This window comes from Fundulus heteroclitus, chromosome 21 (assembly GCF_011125445.2).
Source record: "Fundulus heteroclitus isolate FHET01 chromosome 21, MU-UCD_Fhet_4.1, whole genome shotgun sequence".
NCBI lineage: Eukaryota > Metazoa > Chordata > Actinopteri > Cyprinodontiformes > Fundulidae > Fundulus > Fundulus heteroclitus.
In genome coordinates, this window is record NC_046381.1 from 38,658,463 (window position 1) to 38,679,822 (window position 21,360).

Genomic DNA, 21,360 nt, shown 5'->3' on the forward strand with positions numbered 1-21,360 from the left:
TCAGTTCGTGACTAAGTGATGAATATGGATTTTATTTCTGCATTCAGGACATTTTAGTCATCCACTCCTTGTCCGGTTGAAATCAAAAAAGAGAAAGATGGCAAATGTGCGATGATGCTGCTGCTGATGATGGAGGGATGGATGGATGAGGGAGGGAGGGAGGGAGGGATGGAGGGAAGGAGGAGCTTTCTCTCCCTCTTCTCTTTTTTCACTCGGGACGCGTAAAGCGGAGTGAGATCAGGGAGCGGAGCGGAGCAGCACCGACCCACAGACTCCTGCAGAGGAGGACAGATCCGGAGGAGAAGAGGAGCAGCGGCCGTGGTGGATGTAGCTGGCGGCGTCTGGAGCGTTTTTTGCGGGGAATGTGCGGCTCCTCCTCTGCGGCTCTGCAACTTTGTCAATCTGTGCTCTCATGGTGAGAGGAGGACGCAGAGGATGGGAGTAACCTGGTCCTCCAAATGCCTCACACTGCTTCTGGCTCTTCATATAGGTGAGCAGCAGGAGAGCTCCGCGTAAAACTTCAGCTTCTCTGCGCCTTTTAATCCGGTTTTCCTTTGCTTTAAATCCTTCCACCTGTCTGCTGCGCGCCTCTCTGCCGCTGTTTTCAACCCTGACCACACACAGAAACTCTTTAATCCCCTTTTATTCCTCATGCCAGCTTTTATATTCAGACTAGATTTCGTTTTGCATAATTTCAGGTGATTTTCTCCGGAATATTTGCGGTTCTTTCGGTCCGTTACAGCCGCGGCGGCTCGTAGTGAAGCAGCGGAGGCATGTGAGCCTCCGCGCCTCTTTCAGCGGGGCTTCACTTCACATTTGGAGTGCGTGCGTGTGCGTGCGTGTGCGTGCGTGCGTGCGTTAACAAGGGGGATGCCCCCCTCCCCCCTCCCCTCCTCCTTCCTCCTCCTCCTCCTCCTCCGTGCTGGTTGTCCCAAACTGCTGCATCTGCTTCACCTGCAGAACTGAACTGCTCGTAAAAAATATTCTAAATTTGGAAATAAAATTTCGTTTCGATCTTCACTAAATGATTTTTTTCTTTGCTTTCATCCAAAAAGCGCTTTAGCTGGTTGGGTAGAGTGAACCGGAGGGGCCTGGTTACACAAGAGGAGCTGAACTCCAGATATTAGACAGAGTCCAGTTATTAGTCGGTGTTCACAGGAGCCATCCCGCCGCAGTGCGCGCGTCACCAACACCTCCGGAAATTATGAACTGGATAAAAACCGTTTTATCTTCTCATTTTTTAAATCTTCCGCATGAAAAAATAAACGAATCTGCAGCAAAAAGGAGGAAACAGAAACGAAAATCGCAGCAAATTCATCTCCTTCGTTTAGCTGGAGCGCGCGCACAAACGCCGGTGCACCCGCTTCGCTCGTGCACGGTGTGCCACCTTCTCTTTATTATAATAATAATAATAATTTTATTATTATAAAGTGGGTGTGTGGATGAACGGGCCCTGCTGGGGTTCGGTTGGGCCGCCGCGCTGCTGCAGACGGGCCGATGTTCTGCTGCGTTGCATAACGGCGCCGTGGAGGAGGCTGCTGTCCGCGCGCGTACGTGGGTGCGTGTCTGTGGACGAGAAACGCTGAATTATTCAGCCAGCGTGGATCCGTCTCCTCCTGGGCTTTTGTTGCTCACATGCAGGTTTCAGGAGGACAAACACACGCAGGACTGACCCGGTTCTGGGTCGCCTTACTGGTGCTGGTCCAGTCTGGGTGCCGCTGCGGGATGTTTGCGGGATGTTTGCGGGATGTTTGCGGAGGAATCGAATAAAATCGACCGAGCGGCCTGGATTTGAATCGGCCGTTAATAATTAGGTTTGATCGGAGCCGGTTCCTGCGCGCCCAGACTGGATCCATGCAGTGGGTTCGGTTCGGTTCGGCGTTTTTTAGCGGGCGGCAGAACCACAGACACCTTTAAAAAAAGCAGGAAAACAGTTAAAAGTCCGGTTTCAGAGGAAAGACCTCAAACCTGTGGTTTCATGTTGTTTCTATGTCTCATTAAAGCTCAAAGAGACGAAAATATAATAAAATGTATCCAACTAGTGGAGAAAATAAAAATATGAATTTATGGGACATGATTGTGCAGAAATATTTTCAGTTAGCATTTAATTTTCATGCGAGGAAGGAGCGTTAGGGTGGGTGTGTCCGCGGCGTGAAGCTCCAACACGCTGGTCCTGGCATCCACTGAGGGAGTGTGTGTGTGTGTGTGTGTGTGTGTGTGTTGTTTAATGTGTGTGTGTGTGTGTGTGTTGTTTAATGTGTGTGTCAGTGTGTGTGTGTGTGAATGGGCGCTCGATGGGAGGCGGGAACGAAAATACAATCAGCCTAAATAAATAAAGTCATGCGCGCCCCCGCGCTGCGCGCCGATGAAACCTGGGAGGAAAGGTGGAGGGAGCAGGACGGAGCTGGGTGGAGGCAGGAGGAGGCAGGAGGAGGGTGATGGAGGGTGATGGAGGGTTTAGGGCGGAAAGTTGGAGATTATTCAAGAAATAGAGAAAAAGGCATAAAACGATTAAATCTCTGCAGCCCTAAAAAAACCTTCCCTACATTATAGAAATATTGCTGTTGATGTTTTTTTTGTTTTACAAATGCATTGAAAAACCAAAGTTGTGAGTAAAAATCAAGAAAATAAGGCGTAAAGAAACATTTTGACTAAAAATAAGTGGAGGTAGATGAAGATATGTCAGAGTTTTAGTGATTTTTCCAGTTTATTTCCATTTTCTGGGGTGTTTCGCGGTGAAAGGAGCTTTTCACGGTGAGACGCTGCTGCAGGATTTCTGCGGCTGATTGAGGCGTTTTGCGGCGCTGAGCGCTGCAGCCATCAGAGATGATGTCATCATGCCTCCAACATTTATTCATTTATTCATTACAGTAAATATCCAATGAAATGCAGCAAACATGGGAAAAATGACAGCTGCAGCTTAACAATATGTGTTTAAATGTTTATTTTCATCAGTTAAAGATCATTTAAATTAAGAAATTATCAGCAATTATTAAAACATTTATTTTTTAACTAAATGTGATTTATTCTGAAAATTTAGCAGGAAACAAACCAGGATCCTTAAAGCGCCTTTTATGCCCATTATTCATTATTATTATAACACATTATAACCTGAACACATTCACACGTTTATTGATGCACATTAAAATCCCTATTTCTCAGTTTTGACCATTTACAGAAAATTATCAATTTAATCCACATTTTTTTTCACTTCTTTAAACTGAAAACTTTATTTCGCCTTTTTGTCAAATTCACCAGATAAATAAATAACCTGCTGTCAAAAACAACTTATTTATATTTATATTAATTTGGCTGAAAATAACATCCCTAATTTAGGATCTAATTCATGACATGAAAGCTGCAGTAAAAAAAAACAACAAAAAAAACAAACAAAAAAACCCAAAAACATTCATGTTAAATTTTATGAAAAGAATGATGCAATCAGAAGGTTTGAGAAGATTTCATTTAATATTATTTAAGTTGCCATTTTTAATAGAAATTGCTGATTTATATGAGGATCTGGAATATTTCCAATAATTTTAAAGGTATAAATTACACAGCAGTAAATCCTTTTTTTAGAACCAAATAATATATTTATTTCTCTCCCTGAAGATGAAAATTAACCATGTAAATCAAAGGAAATTTTTGCTTTTTCAGTGAGAATTAAACTTTGAGATGAATGAAACTCCTGCTGAAAGTTTCTGAATGTTTAATTTTTTTTCTCCATTAAAGGAGAATAAATTAAAATCGAGGAGTTGGTGAAAATAAAGCAGATTGGAGAAAAACTGCCATTAAAAGTTTAAATTGTGACCAAACAGTTTATATAAAAATAATAATAGTAACAGAGTTCTTGCTAAATTAACAGCATTAAACATTAAAACCTGAATCCAACCAACGAGTGAAAAGAGATAAAAAAGAAAATAAAAACAGTAAAATGATGGAAAACATTTTAAAAAGGACCTTTTAAAGCTAAAAGTGTTTTATTTCTAAACTCAACCAAGTAACCAAACCAACGAAAAATTCAATAAAACTGAAAATAAAACCAGAATAAATATAGAAAATATGCAAAAAAAAAAAAAAAAAAAAAAAAAAAATGTAAAAAAAGAAACAGAAAAAAATGAAGCTTTGGCTTCTTTAAGTTTTGAGTTTTTACCAAACCTATCCAAGTATAGCTGCAAGAAATAAAAATAAGAACATAATTTAAAATAACAAACCTTTGAATAGCTGAATAACCATCAAATGTATGAATTAAATAAAAATATAAAAGTAAAAATAAAACACCAACAAAAAACTCAATATAAATGTATCCGTTTCATTAAGCTGAGTTTCCCTAAAATAAGCTCAGCTGTTTTATCATCTTAACCTAATAAATAAATAAGCAGAAATCATTTTTCACTAATATTCCCAAAGCAGCCGTTTAGTTTCGTTTATTAATCATCATCCGCAGACGGCGGAGGTTTTCCTCCTTTTCAGCCAGAAATGGTGTTAAAGTTTTTAAAATCACAAACCTTCGTCTTAAAGTTAGTTTGAGTCAAAGAAGCTTAAAGGGAAACAAACTAAAAAATGTTGTACATTTTGGGCCACTGTTCTGGTTCTGATCCATTCCTGGTTTAAACTTGTTCTTCACAGCCTTCAAATTTCTGAAGAAAGTGAAACCTGCTAAAAAAAGATTTAGATGATTTTAAAATCTTTTTTCTGGTTCATGGTAATTTCCCTCAGTTAACGCCGGTTATCTGTTCCTGTGGGGCGTAGCGCCACCTGCTGCTCAGGTGGGTTTCATGTAAACATGGAGGTGGAGGAAAGCAGGAAGTCCTCTGCATAACTTCCCTATGAGACCTTCAGAGTTCTCCAGCCTTTATTCTGAAAAGTACTTCCTGTTGCTGCTCTGAGGCGCCGGCGTCCCTCAGGGATCGGTGTCCTGCATGTCTGAGATGGCTGCCTGGTTCAGAACCGCTGAGGACCAGAGCTGGACCCGGTGCTGGGAGGTTCTGACCCGGTCCTGGGAGGTTCTGACCCGGTGCTGGGAGGTTCTGACCCGGCAGAACAGAACCGGGCTGCAGGCTCCAGGAGACGCCCTGACGTCAGAAAGCCTTTTGGTTTTTCTCCTTCCTCCCCCTGACCTGGCCTAACAGCCGTGTCTCGTTCTACACGTCATGCTGTGTTAGTCCATCAGCTGACGGAGCGGAACCGGCCCGGCCCGGTTGTTACCCAGACCAATCAATCAGGCCCATCCTGTGCTTAACGAACCAGGAGGGGTGTGTGTGTGACCCGTCTGGTTAAACACGCCGTCAGCCGACAGATGGCCTCAGCTGAGCTCCGCCTCCTCAGGGTCCATGAGGGACCGGTTCTGACCCAGAGAGCTGGTGATCGTCTGGTTGGAGGGCCTCAGTTAGTGGCTGATCCACAGATGTTTCTGCTGCATTTACCAGTTAGAGAACGTCCAAAGAGCCATGAAATTAAAAAGGTTTAAACTCTGATAAACAAAACGTTTCATTTATGATCCGATTATTCGTGACAGCAATCTCTCCTCAGCGACCTGCTGTATCAGGTCAATGTTTTGCTAAATATATTTGACATGTTGCCCATTAATGCTGCGTTAATGTGGCGGCTGCATGTTTTTATAACAACAACACGGTTTGTCTTCATGGTTAGAATGAAAAAGGCCAAAGGCATCAGTTAGAACCCTGAAAGAAAACCAGGAGATGTTTCCATCATAACCGCCACGGTAATGAATCATAGCAGGAAGCCAGAGTACCCAGAGAGAACCCATCCATGCACAGGGAGAACGTTCAAGCTGCAGGATTCAAACCCAGGACCTTCTTTCTGCACAGCCATGCAGCTCCATCCTATAAACGGTTCTGTTTGTAAAATAAATCAGATTTTCTGGCGGTTGTTTCTCATAAAAAGTTAACGGTCCGGTGTGAGAGACACGCAGAGTTAAAATCTTAATTTAGTCCCATCTGGGCTGCAGTAGTAAAACGATGGAGAGGACAGCGGCTGTAAAACGCTCCATAGATTACAATACAGTCTGCAGAGATCACAAATTAACTAATTTAAACAATCTGAACCTTAATCTTATTCTGGACCTTCAACCTTCAGTTTAAAGAACTGGAACCAGACTTTTCCTTAAAGGACCCTCTGTGGTCCCTCCTCAGTTTGTTAACATCTGGATGCTGAGACACTTTCCTCTCTCTGTTTATTATAAAAGAAAGATTAATAGTTTCTGTTGCTTTGCATCATCTGAGCAGCTGTTGCTAAACTTTAACAGACATTTAATCACATCTGAAATCGCTCCAGTATTTTCCCTCTTACATTTAACTGAAGTCACATTGGAGAAACTAGATGTTAGGGCTGATGTTATTGTTGCTGGTGCATTGGGGCGTTTCAGGGCGTTTCATTAAAAGTTGTTGGTTTTTGCTCCATGTTTACGCTCGTTTTTAAAGCAGTCCAACAATATCAAAGACTCATTGTTTCAGTTTGGTCCTAGTTAAAACACCCAGTGCAACCAACAGCACTTCATAATGTCCATTGGTGAAACATTTTCTATCCATTCAGTCTCTGACCTTGCAGCAATCTCCTTTTCTAGGCAAGCATGTGGCGACAGTGGAAAGCAATCCCTTGCTTTTAACAGGAACAAATCTCCTGTAGAACCCGGCTCAGTATTTACACACAGATCAAATGCTTAGAAAAACTAGAAGCACCGGTCTGGAGGGCTCAGTACACACAGTTAATGGTGGCATTAACCCTGTTGACGGCGTGGTGGCTGTCTGTTCATGATCTCTGCACAGTGGCATGCTTTGGTCCTCAGGACATTCAGCAGGAGTTCAGATGTGCTACCGGTGTTGGTTTAATTGTGTCAATATGGCGTTTGGTGCATTGGTGCCACAGTCTGAAAGAACAGAACCAGGTTTGGGCCTCCTGCTGGTTGTTTCTGAAAATAACCTGTTATGGATGGAGCATAGGATGCAGGAGAACATTTCTGCAATACGTTGCTGCAAGCGGCACCACGATTACAGTAAAACAGAAAGATCTACTCCATTTTGGCACGCTTTTATAGGTCATAAAGATGCAGGATCAATTTTTAGCCCTCGTTAGCACCAACTGAGATTATGATCCTCCTTCTGATTGGCTCTGGTTTTAATTAAATTATTAACGACTTGGTTCCTGACCAGGGTTTGGAAATAAATCAGGGAGGTCTCCTGCTTTTCTGTCACTGTTCTTGCTTTGGTACAACTAAAGATGAAGATCTGGAGAAATCACTAAATACCTTAAATCAGGCAGATTTGAGAGAAGTACCACGCTAAATTAAAGCTAAATTAAAGCTAAATTCCATCCTAAACTTAAAAGTTAGGTAAAAGTTCATCATATAGCTAAATGTGCGGCGTGATTTGATGCTAAGATGTAACATCAACATGTAAAGAGATTCTTAGAAAACAGGAAGTAATTGTTGAAAGTAGACAAACCCAGAAGCTGAACAAAAGCTGATATCGAGGATTGTACTACATTCATAAGGTTGTCGGTTTGATTCCCAACCCTTCTAGTTGTCAAAGTTTCTTTGAATAAATGTGTTATAAATGTATTTACCCTGATGTGCTGATCTTTGTGGGTTTGTAGAGCCACACATAGAGTTAATAGATTTGGTATAAATAGCAGTTTTACTTTGTGAATGAAAAAATATTTTTCTGTTTAAACCTTCTGTTTAAAACGCTTCAACATCTGCAAAGATCAGATATTTTCTCTTCTATTACCTCTAATATTTTACACTATATTTCTGAATGATGTTTCATGTGATTTCTCTATTTTTTTCTATTTAAAGTGTGATTTACTGATTCACTGTCTCTCTCTCTATGCTGATGATATCTATGTTTTTATTCTCATAAAGAAATCTCTGACTTTCTGTAAAGTGCCTTAAAAACTGTTCTTACCTGTTGTGATTAAGAGTCAATGTGACAGACACCTTAGACATAAAAAGGGAAAAGGGGTTGATTATTGGGCTCTTTACAGTGATCAATGCATTCTGTCATAGAGAGACAAATTAAACTAAATCAGATTATCCTAATCCAAGCCACACAAAGTCAGACAGCTGTGGTTTTCTGTACTGAAGATGTCTTTTGTTTTCTCCCCTCTCTGCAGTAACCGTGTTGCAGACGGTGCTCGTCAGCGCTGGTCAATGTGACTCAGTGTTTAAAGGTTTCTCAGACTGTCTCCTTCAGCTGGGGGACGACATGGCCAACTATCCCCAGGACCTGGACGACAGAGAGAACCTGCACAAGATCTGCAGGTAGGTGTAGCCTCAAACACACGATCACTCCAACCGATGAGGAGTCAGACTCCAGCGTCAGGCCACCAGAACCGTACTTCTGCTAATGGCCATATGCTGCAAAAACTGTCAAAGAAAACAAATTAGTGCTGCAAAAGTAAATAAGAACGTAGATTACTGAACATGTTGAAGATTCATCAGCCTGTGAAATCAGATGTTAGACCATCTTTCTTTTTAAGCAAACCTGAATCCTGCACACAGATACAAACTTAGCACCTCATTATTAATAAAACTTTAAAATTTGAATACTATTCCAAACCCCTTATGGTCTCAGGGAGTCACTGGCGTGGACAGATCTACGGAGATCAAACTGAAGGAAGCAGGTGATGAAGCTAAACACCAAATATAGCAAAGATGCTAAAAACATACGACACGTTCTTTTTATCGGCCCTCAGACACGCCTCGGCTTGAAGAACACGGTTTCTAAAGATAGAAATTAGAGATTAATACTCAGCAGGACATTTATTTATGTATTCAGTTTCTGTGCTTCAATCATTAGTCAAGAAATATCATTCAGAAGTTCAGGTATTTGAGTAGAAGGAGTGGAGAGCATCTGATTGGACAATCCGGCTGTTTTGTGGACCATTGATGTTCCGATAATCTATTACGCTCCACTGTGAACACATGATTGGCTACAAAGTAAATTAAACCGTTTTTATGCTCTGGTGTCAACCTTAAAAAATTCAGTCACTTTCTGAACAGGTAAAGATTAAACCAGATGATTTCTTTTATTCAGGGAGCAGAATCTGTCCAGGTCAGCCTGGCCCTGTGTCTGTTTAACCTAAATAACTAAATATTATATAATATAATATATATATAATATTCCACCGTTGGCAGCAGCAGCCGCCATCAAGTGTTTCTGATAACTACAAATTAGTCTTTAAACTCAGTCTGGAGGAGTTTGGACCCTCTCTGCTTTGCAGAACTGTCCTTATAGACCCAATGGAGGGTTTTCCAACATAAATGTCCAGTTTAAGGTCAGGCGACAGCATCTCTTTCTGGTTTAAGTCCGGGCTTTGACTAGGCCACTTAGAATCCTTCATTTTGGTTTTTAGGGGACATTCATGGGTGAACTTATTAGTGTGCTTTGGATCTTTGTGCTGCAGAGCATCAAAAAGTTATGGTTGAACGTCCACCTTCAGGATTTTCTACTAAAAGCACACTGCAAAAAGGCAACTAAAATAAGACAAATCTTCTTGAAATTAGTGTTTTTGTCCTTGATTTGAGTTATTAAACAAGATTATCTGCCAATGGAATTTGTATTTTTACGCCTAAAATAAGATAATTAGATATATTCACTTGAAATAAGATGATGAAGATGATTTTAAGTGCAAAAAATCTTATACCATTGGCAGAACATCTAATTTTTCTGCTCAAATCAAGTGCAAATACACCAATTTCCAGAAAACTTTACTTACTTTTGCAGTGCAGAACTCATGTCGTTCAGGTGGTGAAGCAGCAGAGCAGCCCAGACCATCATGCTGCCACCACCATGTTTGCTGACTGCTGGTCTTTTCCTGAAGTGCTCTCAGTTTTATACCAGATGTAACGAGACACTCTCCTTCTAAAAGCTCTACAGGATATTTTCTCTATATTGATCCCAAAGCCTCAGAAATATCTTGTTAACCTTTTCCAGACTGACAGATGCTGGCGACTTTGTTTCTCAGCTGTTCATGGAATTAGTTTGGATCAGAACTCGTTTCTATTTGCCTGCTTCATGTTGCCAGACAGGTTCTATTCAAGGTATTCTTGATCACCAAGGTCTCAATTTCCAGAAATTTGGTCAACAACAGTTAATTCCTGATTTAACAGGTTGGTTTGGAATCTTTTTTCCCCTTAGTAAAATAAATTATTTAAAAATATCGCTTTAGATTTCATCATCTTTGATATTTAAATGTATTTGATCATCTAAAGTCTGACAAAAAGCGTAAAGAGAAGAACGTTTTAAGGCACACCTGAAAGCCGTCTGCAGGGGCGATGGATCTTCCAACACTCGAGCATTTATCTGTTCTCTAAAGCGCAGAATTCTCTGCCATTTAAATATTTCATGCTCTAAAGTGAGGCCCTGCTCTTCATCTGCGAGTAGAAAGTGAATAGATTTTTATATTTATTATGCTGAGACCGGCCGGAGTGACGCCTGATCTCAGATGAAACAATATGAGGGAGTGAGCCCTGAGGGAGGAGCGGGTGGAGGCCTGGTGGGGGTCTGGTGGGGGCCATGGTGTGTGCAGCCCCCACCACCCAAAGCGGGTGGGCACCAGATGGCATGCTGCAGCGAGGACCCCCCCCCACCCCCCCCACCCGGCACTAACACATGATTTTTTAATTCAGTGACAGCTCCATCACAGCGGTGTTGAGGCGTGGCAGGAGGCGGGGGTGGGGGTGGGGTGGGGGGGGTGTTAATACGCCTCCTCACACACATGTGCACGCACACACACGCCTTAATTGCTCTGAGATGCATCCTGGACACGGCCTGGGTCAGCAGGTCAACATCAATAAGAGCAGATTGGATTAGAAACGCCGCGTGTCGCCGTGTGTGTGTCGGCTCTGCACGCGTCGGCGAGCCGCTGCTGTCGCTTTTTACACGAGCTGTGGGGGGGGCTGCAGGAGCAGATGAAGAGGAGATGATTAAACTGGGGGAAAAAAGCAGGAAGACAAAGAAATCTAAGAGAAGAATACCGCGGCAGATAAACAGGAGGAGAGGCAGGCAGAAATTGGGGCCAGAGAGTAAAAATATATTTAGACGGGAAATACTGAGGAGGACGCCTGGGTATGAATAAAACATTAAAGCGAGTGAGAGTGAAGAGTGGAGCGTTTGAGAGGTGGAGGAGGTTCAGAGGAGGATAACGGCAGCGAGGGGAAGGAGAGAAAAGATAAAGGAGACGATGAAAGAGAAACGTACAGAAATAAAGAACATATCTTTGGTTGTTTTTCCTCCTTGAAGAGCAGTTTTTGTTGCTCCACTCAGAACTCACGATGGGATTTAAATCAACCGGTTCACAAGGAGCTGGAGGGTTCCTGAGTGGAGAGATGATGTAATCAGGCAGTGACCAGAGCGCCCGACAGGACAACGCCTCGTTAAGCAGGCCTGGATCCTGATGGTGTGCATGGTGTCGGGCCTACAGGTGTCACTATGTCGTCACCTGAGGGACTCTAGCTGGGTCCATTATTACAATGTTTAAAGGACTACAGTAAGAAACACCTGATTAGCTCTAAATTCAGTTTTAACTCAGGTTATAAGGGTTTGCTGGGTTTACGAGATGAGGCGCGACATAATGTTAGCTTCTTAAGATGAGAAAGGTATTTTTAATAAATGTATGAAACGCCACTGATGTCAGAGTCAGAGTAAAGGTTTCCTGAATCTGTAAGTTTTGAAGCGTCAGTCGTCAGCGTAGAAGACTTCAGTCCAGGTTTGTCTCCTCTAAGAGCTGCAGTCTCATCCGGCCCTCCGTCAGGAAAAGAGCTGCTAGCGTCTCTGCAGACCCCACACATCCTGCACACAACCCGTCTAGCTTACTACCTGCAGGGGGCGCTACAGAGCGGTGTTAGCAAAGAAAAAGACAGGTTGTTCCGTCTAATTCATCAAATAAGGTAAAAGCCAAATAAACTAAAATTAGGACAAACAGTTACATTGAGTTTGGCTTTAATGAGAATGAGGATCTAATCTCCACCAGATCTCTAATATTAGGTGTATTTATATATATATATTTAAAAACATACATAATTCCTAATGTATTTAAAAGTACAAAACACTGTTTAAAACATACAGCATGAGGAATCTAAAGGAAAAATCTTACCGTTGCTAAAGCGTCCCTGGCCATGAAAAGTTTGAGATCCCCTGAGCTACACGGCTGGGAACCATATAAATATATTTCCCTAAAACTCATAATCTCCCTTCTTTCTTCTTCACATGTAAAAACAGCAACACATAGGGAATATATGTATACCTAATGTCGCGTTATAACTTTTCCAACCAAAGTAAATAAATAAAATCCCTTATTTGTGCACAAGCATAGCCAAATAAAGACGATTCTGATCTAAAATGGCTCTAATTCCAGAAACAGCAACAAATTTGCTCTCATTGTAGTTTTTCAAAGCTATCAAAATTGTCTTTAACACAGAAGAGTCCAGTTCTACTTAGATCAGCCCAAGTATTTGAGGTTTGAATCAGAAAGGAGCAAATGCAGTCCAGATGTGGTAAAACTGGGAAACTTTAATGTAGGCATCCAATCACATACCAACGTTAACGAGTCTGAATAATAGTAAATGTTTACCAAACTTTAAACTGTGCTGCAAACTCCCTGAACAGTAAAAGTAGACTTTGAAGAACAAATGAGGAGATTAATTGGACGCTAGCTTCAAAAAAACAACCGTGGTTTGGTTTCTCTACCAAGGACCCCAAAGGCTGCCTCAGTGCCTGACTAAAAGTCTTGATCAGAGTCAGAGCAGGTGATACACCTGGATATTGCTTCACAGGAAAGTCTTCATCCAGGCGAGAAGCATCAGAAGATTTTGATATCAGGGACGTAATCTTTTATAGCCCTAGTTCAAACAGATCAGACCTACATTATTCATGCTCGACGTTCACAGCTTAAATATTCAGAGCGTAAGTCAAAGCTGCCAACATGAACTAGTTCACATTCCCTCATCAATATTTTACCAGATGAGGTTTCCTGACGTATTTTGTTAAATGCTGGAAGACGAGGACATCTATTATTAGCACCTTGATTACGTCGTCCTTTCACATCTCCATCACTTCGTTTTCTCCAATCACATAAACGGCGCTTTAACCTTCACCGTCCGCAGCACACTTTCCAATTATTGTCTTCAAAAAGCAAAAAATTCAATACAACAAACAAATAACTGGGCTGAAAAGCAGCTGATTGTGATGAATTATTTAATCAGGCTCACATTGGGCTGAGAAATAAGGTGGAAGCAGCGGACGCCGGGGGCAGAGGTGTCCAAAGTCATTTATTACTCAGGTAGAAAAATAGATACGAGGGTTTAAAAACAACAATTACCCTGCATGGTCGTCTATATACAGCAGACAGTGCTGTCAAAATGAATGATTCATCCAAACGATAAAAAAACTAATTAATAATCCTGATTAATACCCTTCTGATACGTACTTTGCTCAAGTCTATAACTGATGGCAGCATTTGTCAAACTTAACTTTACATCCAACTATCTTTAAAAATCCCTCCAGATCCGGCGAGGAGGTCTAAAAGTCTGAGTTCTCCTATCAGCCTCCTCACCGCTGCTTCTTTGGCACATTTCACTCACGCTCTGCAGATTCTTCATGCTCACTGTTTTCTTTGTTTTGATGAATGGAAAACAACTGGGTGCAGTACCGCCCCCAACCACCAGGGAATTTATGCTGCCAAATGGCACAATTTGTCCAGAAAGTTTTATTTAATTTGATTATTTTATGATTTTTAAAATAATCATTAGTTGGAATGAAAACAAGATGAAATAAAATGTAAGGAGTAGAGCATACAGATAATTGCATGTAGAGGTAAGGAGTCAATGTTAAAAGTTTGCTAAATATAATGAATCCGGTAAAGCATAGATAAGATAAGATGATGAAGTATTTGTACATTATTACTCTCTGCGTCAGAGTATAGAACCAGATCCTCCACTCAGGTACAGCTGCATATGGCCATGATGTATGACTACAATATGAACAAAATCTGTGAAAAATAAAGTAAAAAAACAAAAAGAACCAATCAGATCCGACCAATTAACCCTTAAATAAATATAGTTATAAATTGCACAGACAGTGGTTAGAGATCATACAGTTTGTGGTTTTAAAGCAAACGCTGATGATAGTATAGTCTTCTCAGTGAAAACTGTGTAACGGAGGGAGAATCTTAACATTTTAACATGCATGACAGTTTAAACAGTAACTTTCAGAGATGCAGCAACCCTGAGCTTTGAGAATATCTGGTGAGCCAACGTCTTCCAGGCGAAAATGTGTTTTTGTGGAGCACCGAAGCAAAACACTGCTCAGACGCTCCAATGCTCTTGAGTTTTGTTGTAACATATTAACTAGATGAAGTTCATAAGGTTTTTCATTGCTAGGTTTTGGAACGGCTCGCGCTCTTGGCTCTGCCTCCTGATTAGTTGATGGATTCAGTTTAGAAGCAGCCTCCCACTCTTGTCGAAAAGCCTGTGGTGGTGATCCTTGCTGTGTTTTCTCTTGCCAGTTACTGGGATAACTTCCATTCCTGTGCCACGACGGCACTGGCCGACTGCCAAGAGGGAGCGACGGACCTCTGGGAAAAACTGAAAAAGGAGTCCCGCAACCTGAATTTCCGTGGGAGTTTGTTTGAACTCTGCGGCGGAGGCAATGGAGCCCCCAGATCTGCCGACGCCAGGGGCCTCAGCTTGCTCCTAACCGCTCTGCCTACCATACTGACTTGGCTGGCGTTTTAACAGATATGAGAAGAAACACAAAGTTAAAGAAATAAAACACAAGAAAATATGTCCAACTGAGAAAAAAAAAATGTAAGAAAAAGGTTGATAGCTACTTCTCCATCCTGAAAATACAACCTCCAGGACTGAGTTTGCATTCGTCACAAGAAAACAGAGCCAAATTGGATTTTTACTGCTTCATCACAGTTCGGCAGGCGGGTTTGCCCCGTGGGACCTCTGCAGACCGCCATCCTGGAGTCCTCATCCAATCACACGCAACCTCACCCAGAGGTCAATAACATGAAATATTCAACATGTCGTTGACCTGAAATGAAGACAATGATGAAATTTTGATGGGAACGTACAATTGTGGAATTACATAGTATTAAAGTCAGCCATGCATTATTGATGTGTAGTAGGCTAGGCCTTGACAGCATTATGTGACTGCTGGGTGCTGACACAGTATCAGGCTATATATTAGGGTTCCCGTATAGCCTAAGGTACTAATTCATGTGTAATGCAAGACCGAGCGTAACTCCACAAAATCAATAAGACAAGCCAAGGCATTGAGCCCATTTCAGACCCGTCGCCTCGTTTTCACTACGGACAGCTTTTCATTTTTTTAATGGCACCGAGTTGACTCAGCCGACCACGGTAGATGTGATGGTTTGAATGCACAATGGTGATACAGCCCAACGTTTGCACTTGAGTTAGCCGTTACTGTGCAGAGGCCACGGTCACACCATCCATGAAGACGTCAGAATGGGTTACACTGACCGTTTGGCTAAATGTCCCGATGCAAAGGTCAACCTATAGAGACAGCAACAAACGCTGTGATGACAGCATTTACCTTTGACACGAGCAGCATTACTAGCATTCCAATATTAGACCGACATTATCGGGAATTTACGCTAAAGCCACTTTATGAAGCCAATTACAATTCACCAAACGTCATTCTGCCATTTTCTGGTGTGACCATGGTCTTTTTATAACCCGGAGGGTATAGTTTGGCATAAGGTTTACTTTTGGTGAAATGTTTATAATTACGTTAATTTGCAAGAAAACAGTTAAGAAAGTCTCAAAACATTTCAGGAAATGGGCATAAAACCATCAAACTATCATGTTTACATGATATATGATGAGGAAACTCAAGTCAAATTTCAGTTAGCATGACTCCAGCTCAGCTAACCAGAGCTAAATATTGTTAAAATATGTAATAATTAGCCTGAGACTCAGTAGCAGCATTTGTCTGATTAACCTTTAGGGTCAGACAGTAGTTATGTTGCCATTCATAAACAAGCTGACATTTAAACCAGCTTCAGAGAAAACTGCTCAGCCTAGCAGTCAAGATAAATGTGCTAGCGTCTAATTCTGATAATTTTTTTATCAGAAGGTTACCTAAAGTACAAGATTTCAAATTAGGTCAGAATATTTTGAAAAATAAGATAAACCAGATTAATCTGTTTGATTTACTGATCAGGGCAGAAGGTAAACCAGATTATTTTAGGTTAGCAACACTTTGAAATAGCAGCTAATTTAGTTAAATTAGGAGAGGAAATTAGCATGTAGCTCAATTAGATTAATGTAGCATGTTTGCTAAACACCACAGCTAAATTAGTTAACTATCTGTCTGAATTAGGCTGGGTTAAATAAAATACATAATAACAGATAAAAAAAAAACTGGTAAATTTGGTCATGCTAATCTTTCAACTTGAATTAGCATAAAATAACATCATACAAGCTAACAGTTTCAATTAGCAACTAAACCTGAATGGATTAGTCAAAGAGTTGGTAAACTAATTAGGTTCAGATTGTCTTTATTACAATATCCCAGATAAAAACTGTGTCCAAACTAGGATGGATTCATCAAGATTTGATCAAACAGATAAATTAAGCTTCTGGGTATGATGAGACTAGCTAACGGTTTCAATTAGTCACTAAATTAAATGAGTTTGGATTCATCAAAGATATGTGGGTATAAATCAGTCTATTAAATCATTTCAGATTAAAATCATGTCCAAATTAAGATGGTCTGATTAGTATAATATTCTTAAACCAGCTATGGTAGTTGCCATCAGTCACAGAGACTCTTGCTAACCACTAACTTGCGTACATTTACATTTAACTTGTCTATTTATTTATGAATATACTATATTCCAGGAAACTATATGCAAACCAAACCGTTACGTTTAATCAGGTCAAGAATGGATCAGCACCAGACAGCATTTAAAAAAGCTAACAGTTAGCATTGAATTAATTACATTTAAAATATAGAAGAGATGCTAAACAAGATTAGGTTTTAATTAACATCTTAATCAATTTGTGTTGATTTATCTGTCATTTATAATATATAAATCAAATGTTAAGATTATTTATAGTACTAATTGCTTGAAGTGACAAATTTTTCTAGCATTGCTAATTTTAGCTACAGCTGATAAAACTAAATAAACTGAATTTATGGGAGAGTTACAGTAGATTAACTCAGATTAAAACGTTGTCCAAATTAGATAGGACTCAGTGGCATCTGGATAAGTAGATAAAATGTCTAATTGTGTCACAATACTTATTTAATCCAGAAAGATTAGCCGAATAGCTGGGTTAGCATTTTATCAATTTATCTTTAACATTGTTTCATACCTTTAGCTCCTGTTTTTTTTCACACAGTTTGAACAAAAAAATGAATCAAGATGAAAATTGGTCCGAAATAAAAAAAAAAAACTGACGATAATATTTGTTATGAGGTTTAGAAACTTTAGTTAAAGTATTTCCATATTTTGAAATTGTGCTCATTTCCTGAAATTCCATGAGATCAATTTAAAACACTGGATTATTTTGACAGAAAAACAACGTTTTGTATTGATGAAATTAGAAGTTAAATTTCACCTTTGGGTTGGTGTCTGTTGGGCCACATCCCTGAGATAAAAAAAAAATACTTTTTTAGAAGAGGGCTTCTAATGGAAATGCTGGCAGCAATATGAAAATGAGACGTTACAGCCAGTGTAGCTACAAAATATGAATAATAAATAAACCGTGGCTGAAGAGTGATATGACTGTTGCCATTTAGCATCATCCCCGTTTTCATACCAGTGATTTTTAGTAGAATATGAGAGGTGACATATTTTAGGTCTGTGTTAGATTAAAGAGTAAAGTCCCAAAAGTACAGTAGCATCATCAACGACAAAACATACTTTAAATAAATGTTAGGAGTTTATTATTTCTTTTCTGAGACAGAGACATTTCCACTGCCTTCTAACTAAAAGATGTGTACTTCTGTTAGTTTGTTTGTTGCTTGGCTGGTTTGTCTATTTGTTTGTTTATGGGGAAGTTGCATAAAAAAAGGTTTAAAAAGATGGATTTATTTAAAAAAAATCATCTATGAAGAGAATGTATATGTATATGAAAAGGATTGTGAGATATTGAAAATGAGAAAACTGCTTTATTAGAGATAGTCTATCCCAAACAGTTTTAACAGATTGATTATTTACAGATTATATAGGCCTAATGAGGTATGAACGATGAATTCAACAATTGCTAAAATGATAAAGAGTAATGAATAAAAGTAATAATGTTTGAAAATCTGTGTGTGTGTGTGTGGTTTTAATCTAGATAAATCCTGATTTCTATGGTTTGGTTGAATTTAACATGACAGACTTCTTCAGTGTTGTGGATTTAATATTAATGACGAAAAAGCTGCTCCACGTCTCAGTTTTCAGTTTATGCTTACTGAGACGAAGAGGAAGAGGAAGAAGCTGAAGATGTTTGCCCGGTCCAGCAGAGATTATACGGTTCATGCATTTCAAAGATTTTGGCTTAAACGTCTTGGACGATTTGGACCTGCATCTGTAAGTTATAATAAAACAAGACGTGGAAGTGAACACATGAAATTCAGAAAAAGTCAAACACATGATCTAAAATTTAGTCAGGGATGGACGATACTGACGAAATCTCACAATATTTTTATGGCAGTGATAAAAGTTATGATAGAAAGTCTTTACAACTTCGATGCAGCCTAATTTTAAACACACTGGGTTTGTAAATTAAAAAAATGTAATTAATTCACACAATGTTTGTTATTTATAGTGTGAAATTACAAAGAAATGTCATCTCAGCACTTTACGAGACAAACTGATTCAATTTATACATAGAAATCTACTTTAATATAAAACACACGAGTCTCCGTGGAGAATGAGGTCTTTTCCTGGTTTAATGGATGCTGGTAATTAATTTTAATCGTTTTTTAATAAAAAGTCTGAAAACCAGACACCTTGCTGAACACAAGAGTAGAGATCAGTGTGTAGTGATGGCTTCATCCTCTGTGTCTCAATATAAGTGAAATAAACACACATATTACAGAACAGGGATTCTTTGATTTTTTTTGTCCTTTTCAAAAATTCACAATGTGCAAATTTAAATTCAAAACAAGATGTACACAAATTTTATTTATTTAGTTATTTTTTAAAGATAAAACATTGAAGACATAAATGACCGAGCACCTTGTCTGATTTTAAGCAAAGTTTCTGCTCAGGTAGAGATGGCTGTTGATTGGCTGGGAGATTTCCTGCAACCTGGCTGCCAAATGAGAGGAGAGCAGGTTTTATCAGGCAGTTCCCTCAGCGCCTGTCAGTCAGAACGACGAATGAAGGCAGCAGACCTCCAGGATCCACCAGACCTGCTGCCACAGCGTGGGTCTACATAAGTCCAAACGGTCGTACAGCACCAATAAATAAATGAGGGCATCTGCACGTCCTTTCTCTCCACGCTGTGGTTGAAAGACACCTTGGTTTGGCTAGCAGGTGACAGCTGCAGGTGGTTCTGGAGCTTTTGGTGCACGCTCCAGTGATGCTCCCTTGGTTGCTTTCACTGTGCACCAACATTGTGACACATGGGGCCTTGTGAGTAGTACGTACCACGAGTGGCTGTGCACGGGGTGCATAACAGACCCAGGTTATCTGCCTATACTGGCTTGATGCAGGACGTCTCTTTATAAAAACTGGAACCCACGTGGAACCTAGATGTGGATATTTTCCTAACGCACCGTTGAGACCCAGCTAAGAGCTGCATAAGTAGCCCAGCTGGACTTGGCAACATGGCTTGTTTCTAGTCACCCTCATGCAAAAAAGAAGCCCATCATGAGCCAAGGTCCACTTTGTACTGGTCCGTTCTGACCAAACCCAGTTGAGGCCCATTTGAACCTGCTGGTTGGTCTTCCTACAACCTTCCTTTGGTGCCTTGGAGGACAGCAACCTCCAGCACATTCATGGGTTCCCTTGATACCAGTAAAGGTGCACACAAGAACCGGGCCTCATGCAAACCCACAACAGGACTTCTATCAGCCTCTAATGTTAAGTATGAACGTAAATCTAATGGTACTCCAAGGATCCTCATGGTTCTGACTGTCGGACGCTTTGGTGACTGCCTGATGCCCCGCCTTATATTCTCTGCTTCCTGTTCTTCCATCTGCTAGCATATCAAATCATTTACATACCCAACAGCATTAAGGATTTGTACATTATGGTCTGTTCCTTTTGCCTCGGAGGTCGGGACTAACGGGTCACAGATGACACCGTCTCCGCCTTTTTGCGTTTCCAGTTTCCCTCCGTCGGACAGAAGGAAAAAAACATGGACGCTCTCACTGTTGTTAATGTAATGAATTAGGAAGTGAACCAGATATTCAGCCAGACACAGGGAAAATGTAAAGTAGATTTATTTGATGGATGAACAAACATGAACAGTCTTTGGGAGAGTCCAGGCAGGACAAGCTGCAGAGAGCAGATCAGGTCCGATATCCAGGCAGAAAAAACAGAATCAAAACAAGGATCAGGCTGGCTCAGAGACAGGAAACAGGAACAGGTCATAACACAGACAGGCAGACAAGATGAAGAAATGCTGGAAATTCCCACCTGGAGGATAGAGACGGTCTGGCAGGGAAGTGACAGAGGAGGCAGGCTTAAATAGGCAGGTGCACAGGTGAACATAATGAATGTAATTAGCCAGAACGGGTGGACGTGATCAGGGGAAGGGAAGTGGCTGAAAAGGAAACGAGCTGACAGGAAAAGTGGAAGGGGACAGAAACTGACCTAAACCAATCCAGAACAGAAATAGCCACTAAGACCTAACCTAGGATAGAAACTAAAACTAAGACTAAACAGGACACCAGCAATGATAGAAACCAAACACGATAGAAACCAAACCAAACTAATACTAAGACAGGAACTGAAACCATGACAGTTAAAGCAGTAACAATGACAATAACGCTGCTCTAGGCGGTATTTTGTGCAGATAAACAGCTGAAACGTCCCGTCTGATGAAGACTGAAAGGCAGCACCTATCCCACTGACTGAATGTCACATAAATAACAGAGAGCTGCTGGAATCAGTCAAAGCTTGAGGGTTCAGTCAATGCTGGCCCAGTAGCGGCCATCATGAATGCCGTGTACCGTCCAATTCTGACTCTTAATACCGGCTTTAAGGGCTGTTCTGGTTAAATTTTCTGACCACCGAGGACAAACGGAACGCACCACTAATGCACCTGAGTGCTTGGCTCTGGTCTGTGTTTGCATGTCATAAATATTAGTTGTACCTAAACACAAAGAATCCGGACTATTCCGTAACAGTCAGTGGTGGTTC

General features: G+C 40.6%; 1 protein-coding gene across 1 annotated transcript; it reads left to right on the forward strand.

The window, feature by feature from the left end:
• Window positions 1-209: 209 nt before the first annotated feature.
• On the forward strand, window positions 210-18,310 carry nrn1a (neuritin 1a). Its single transcript, XM_012851758.3, has 3 exons — window positions 210-490; window positions 8,134-8,281; window positions 14,527-18,310. The coding sequence occupies exons 1-3, from the start codon at window positions 436-438 to the stop codon at window positions 14,753-14,755; spliced, it is 432 nt and encodes a 143-aa protein (XP_012707212.1). The 5' UTR covers window positions 210-435; the 3' UTR covers window positions 14,756-18,310.
• Window positions 18,311-21,360: the final 3,050 nt, after the last annotated feature.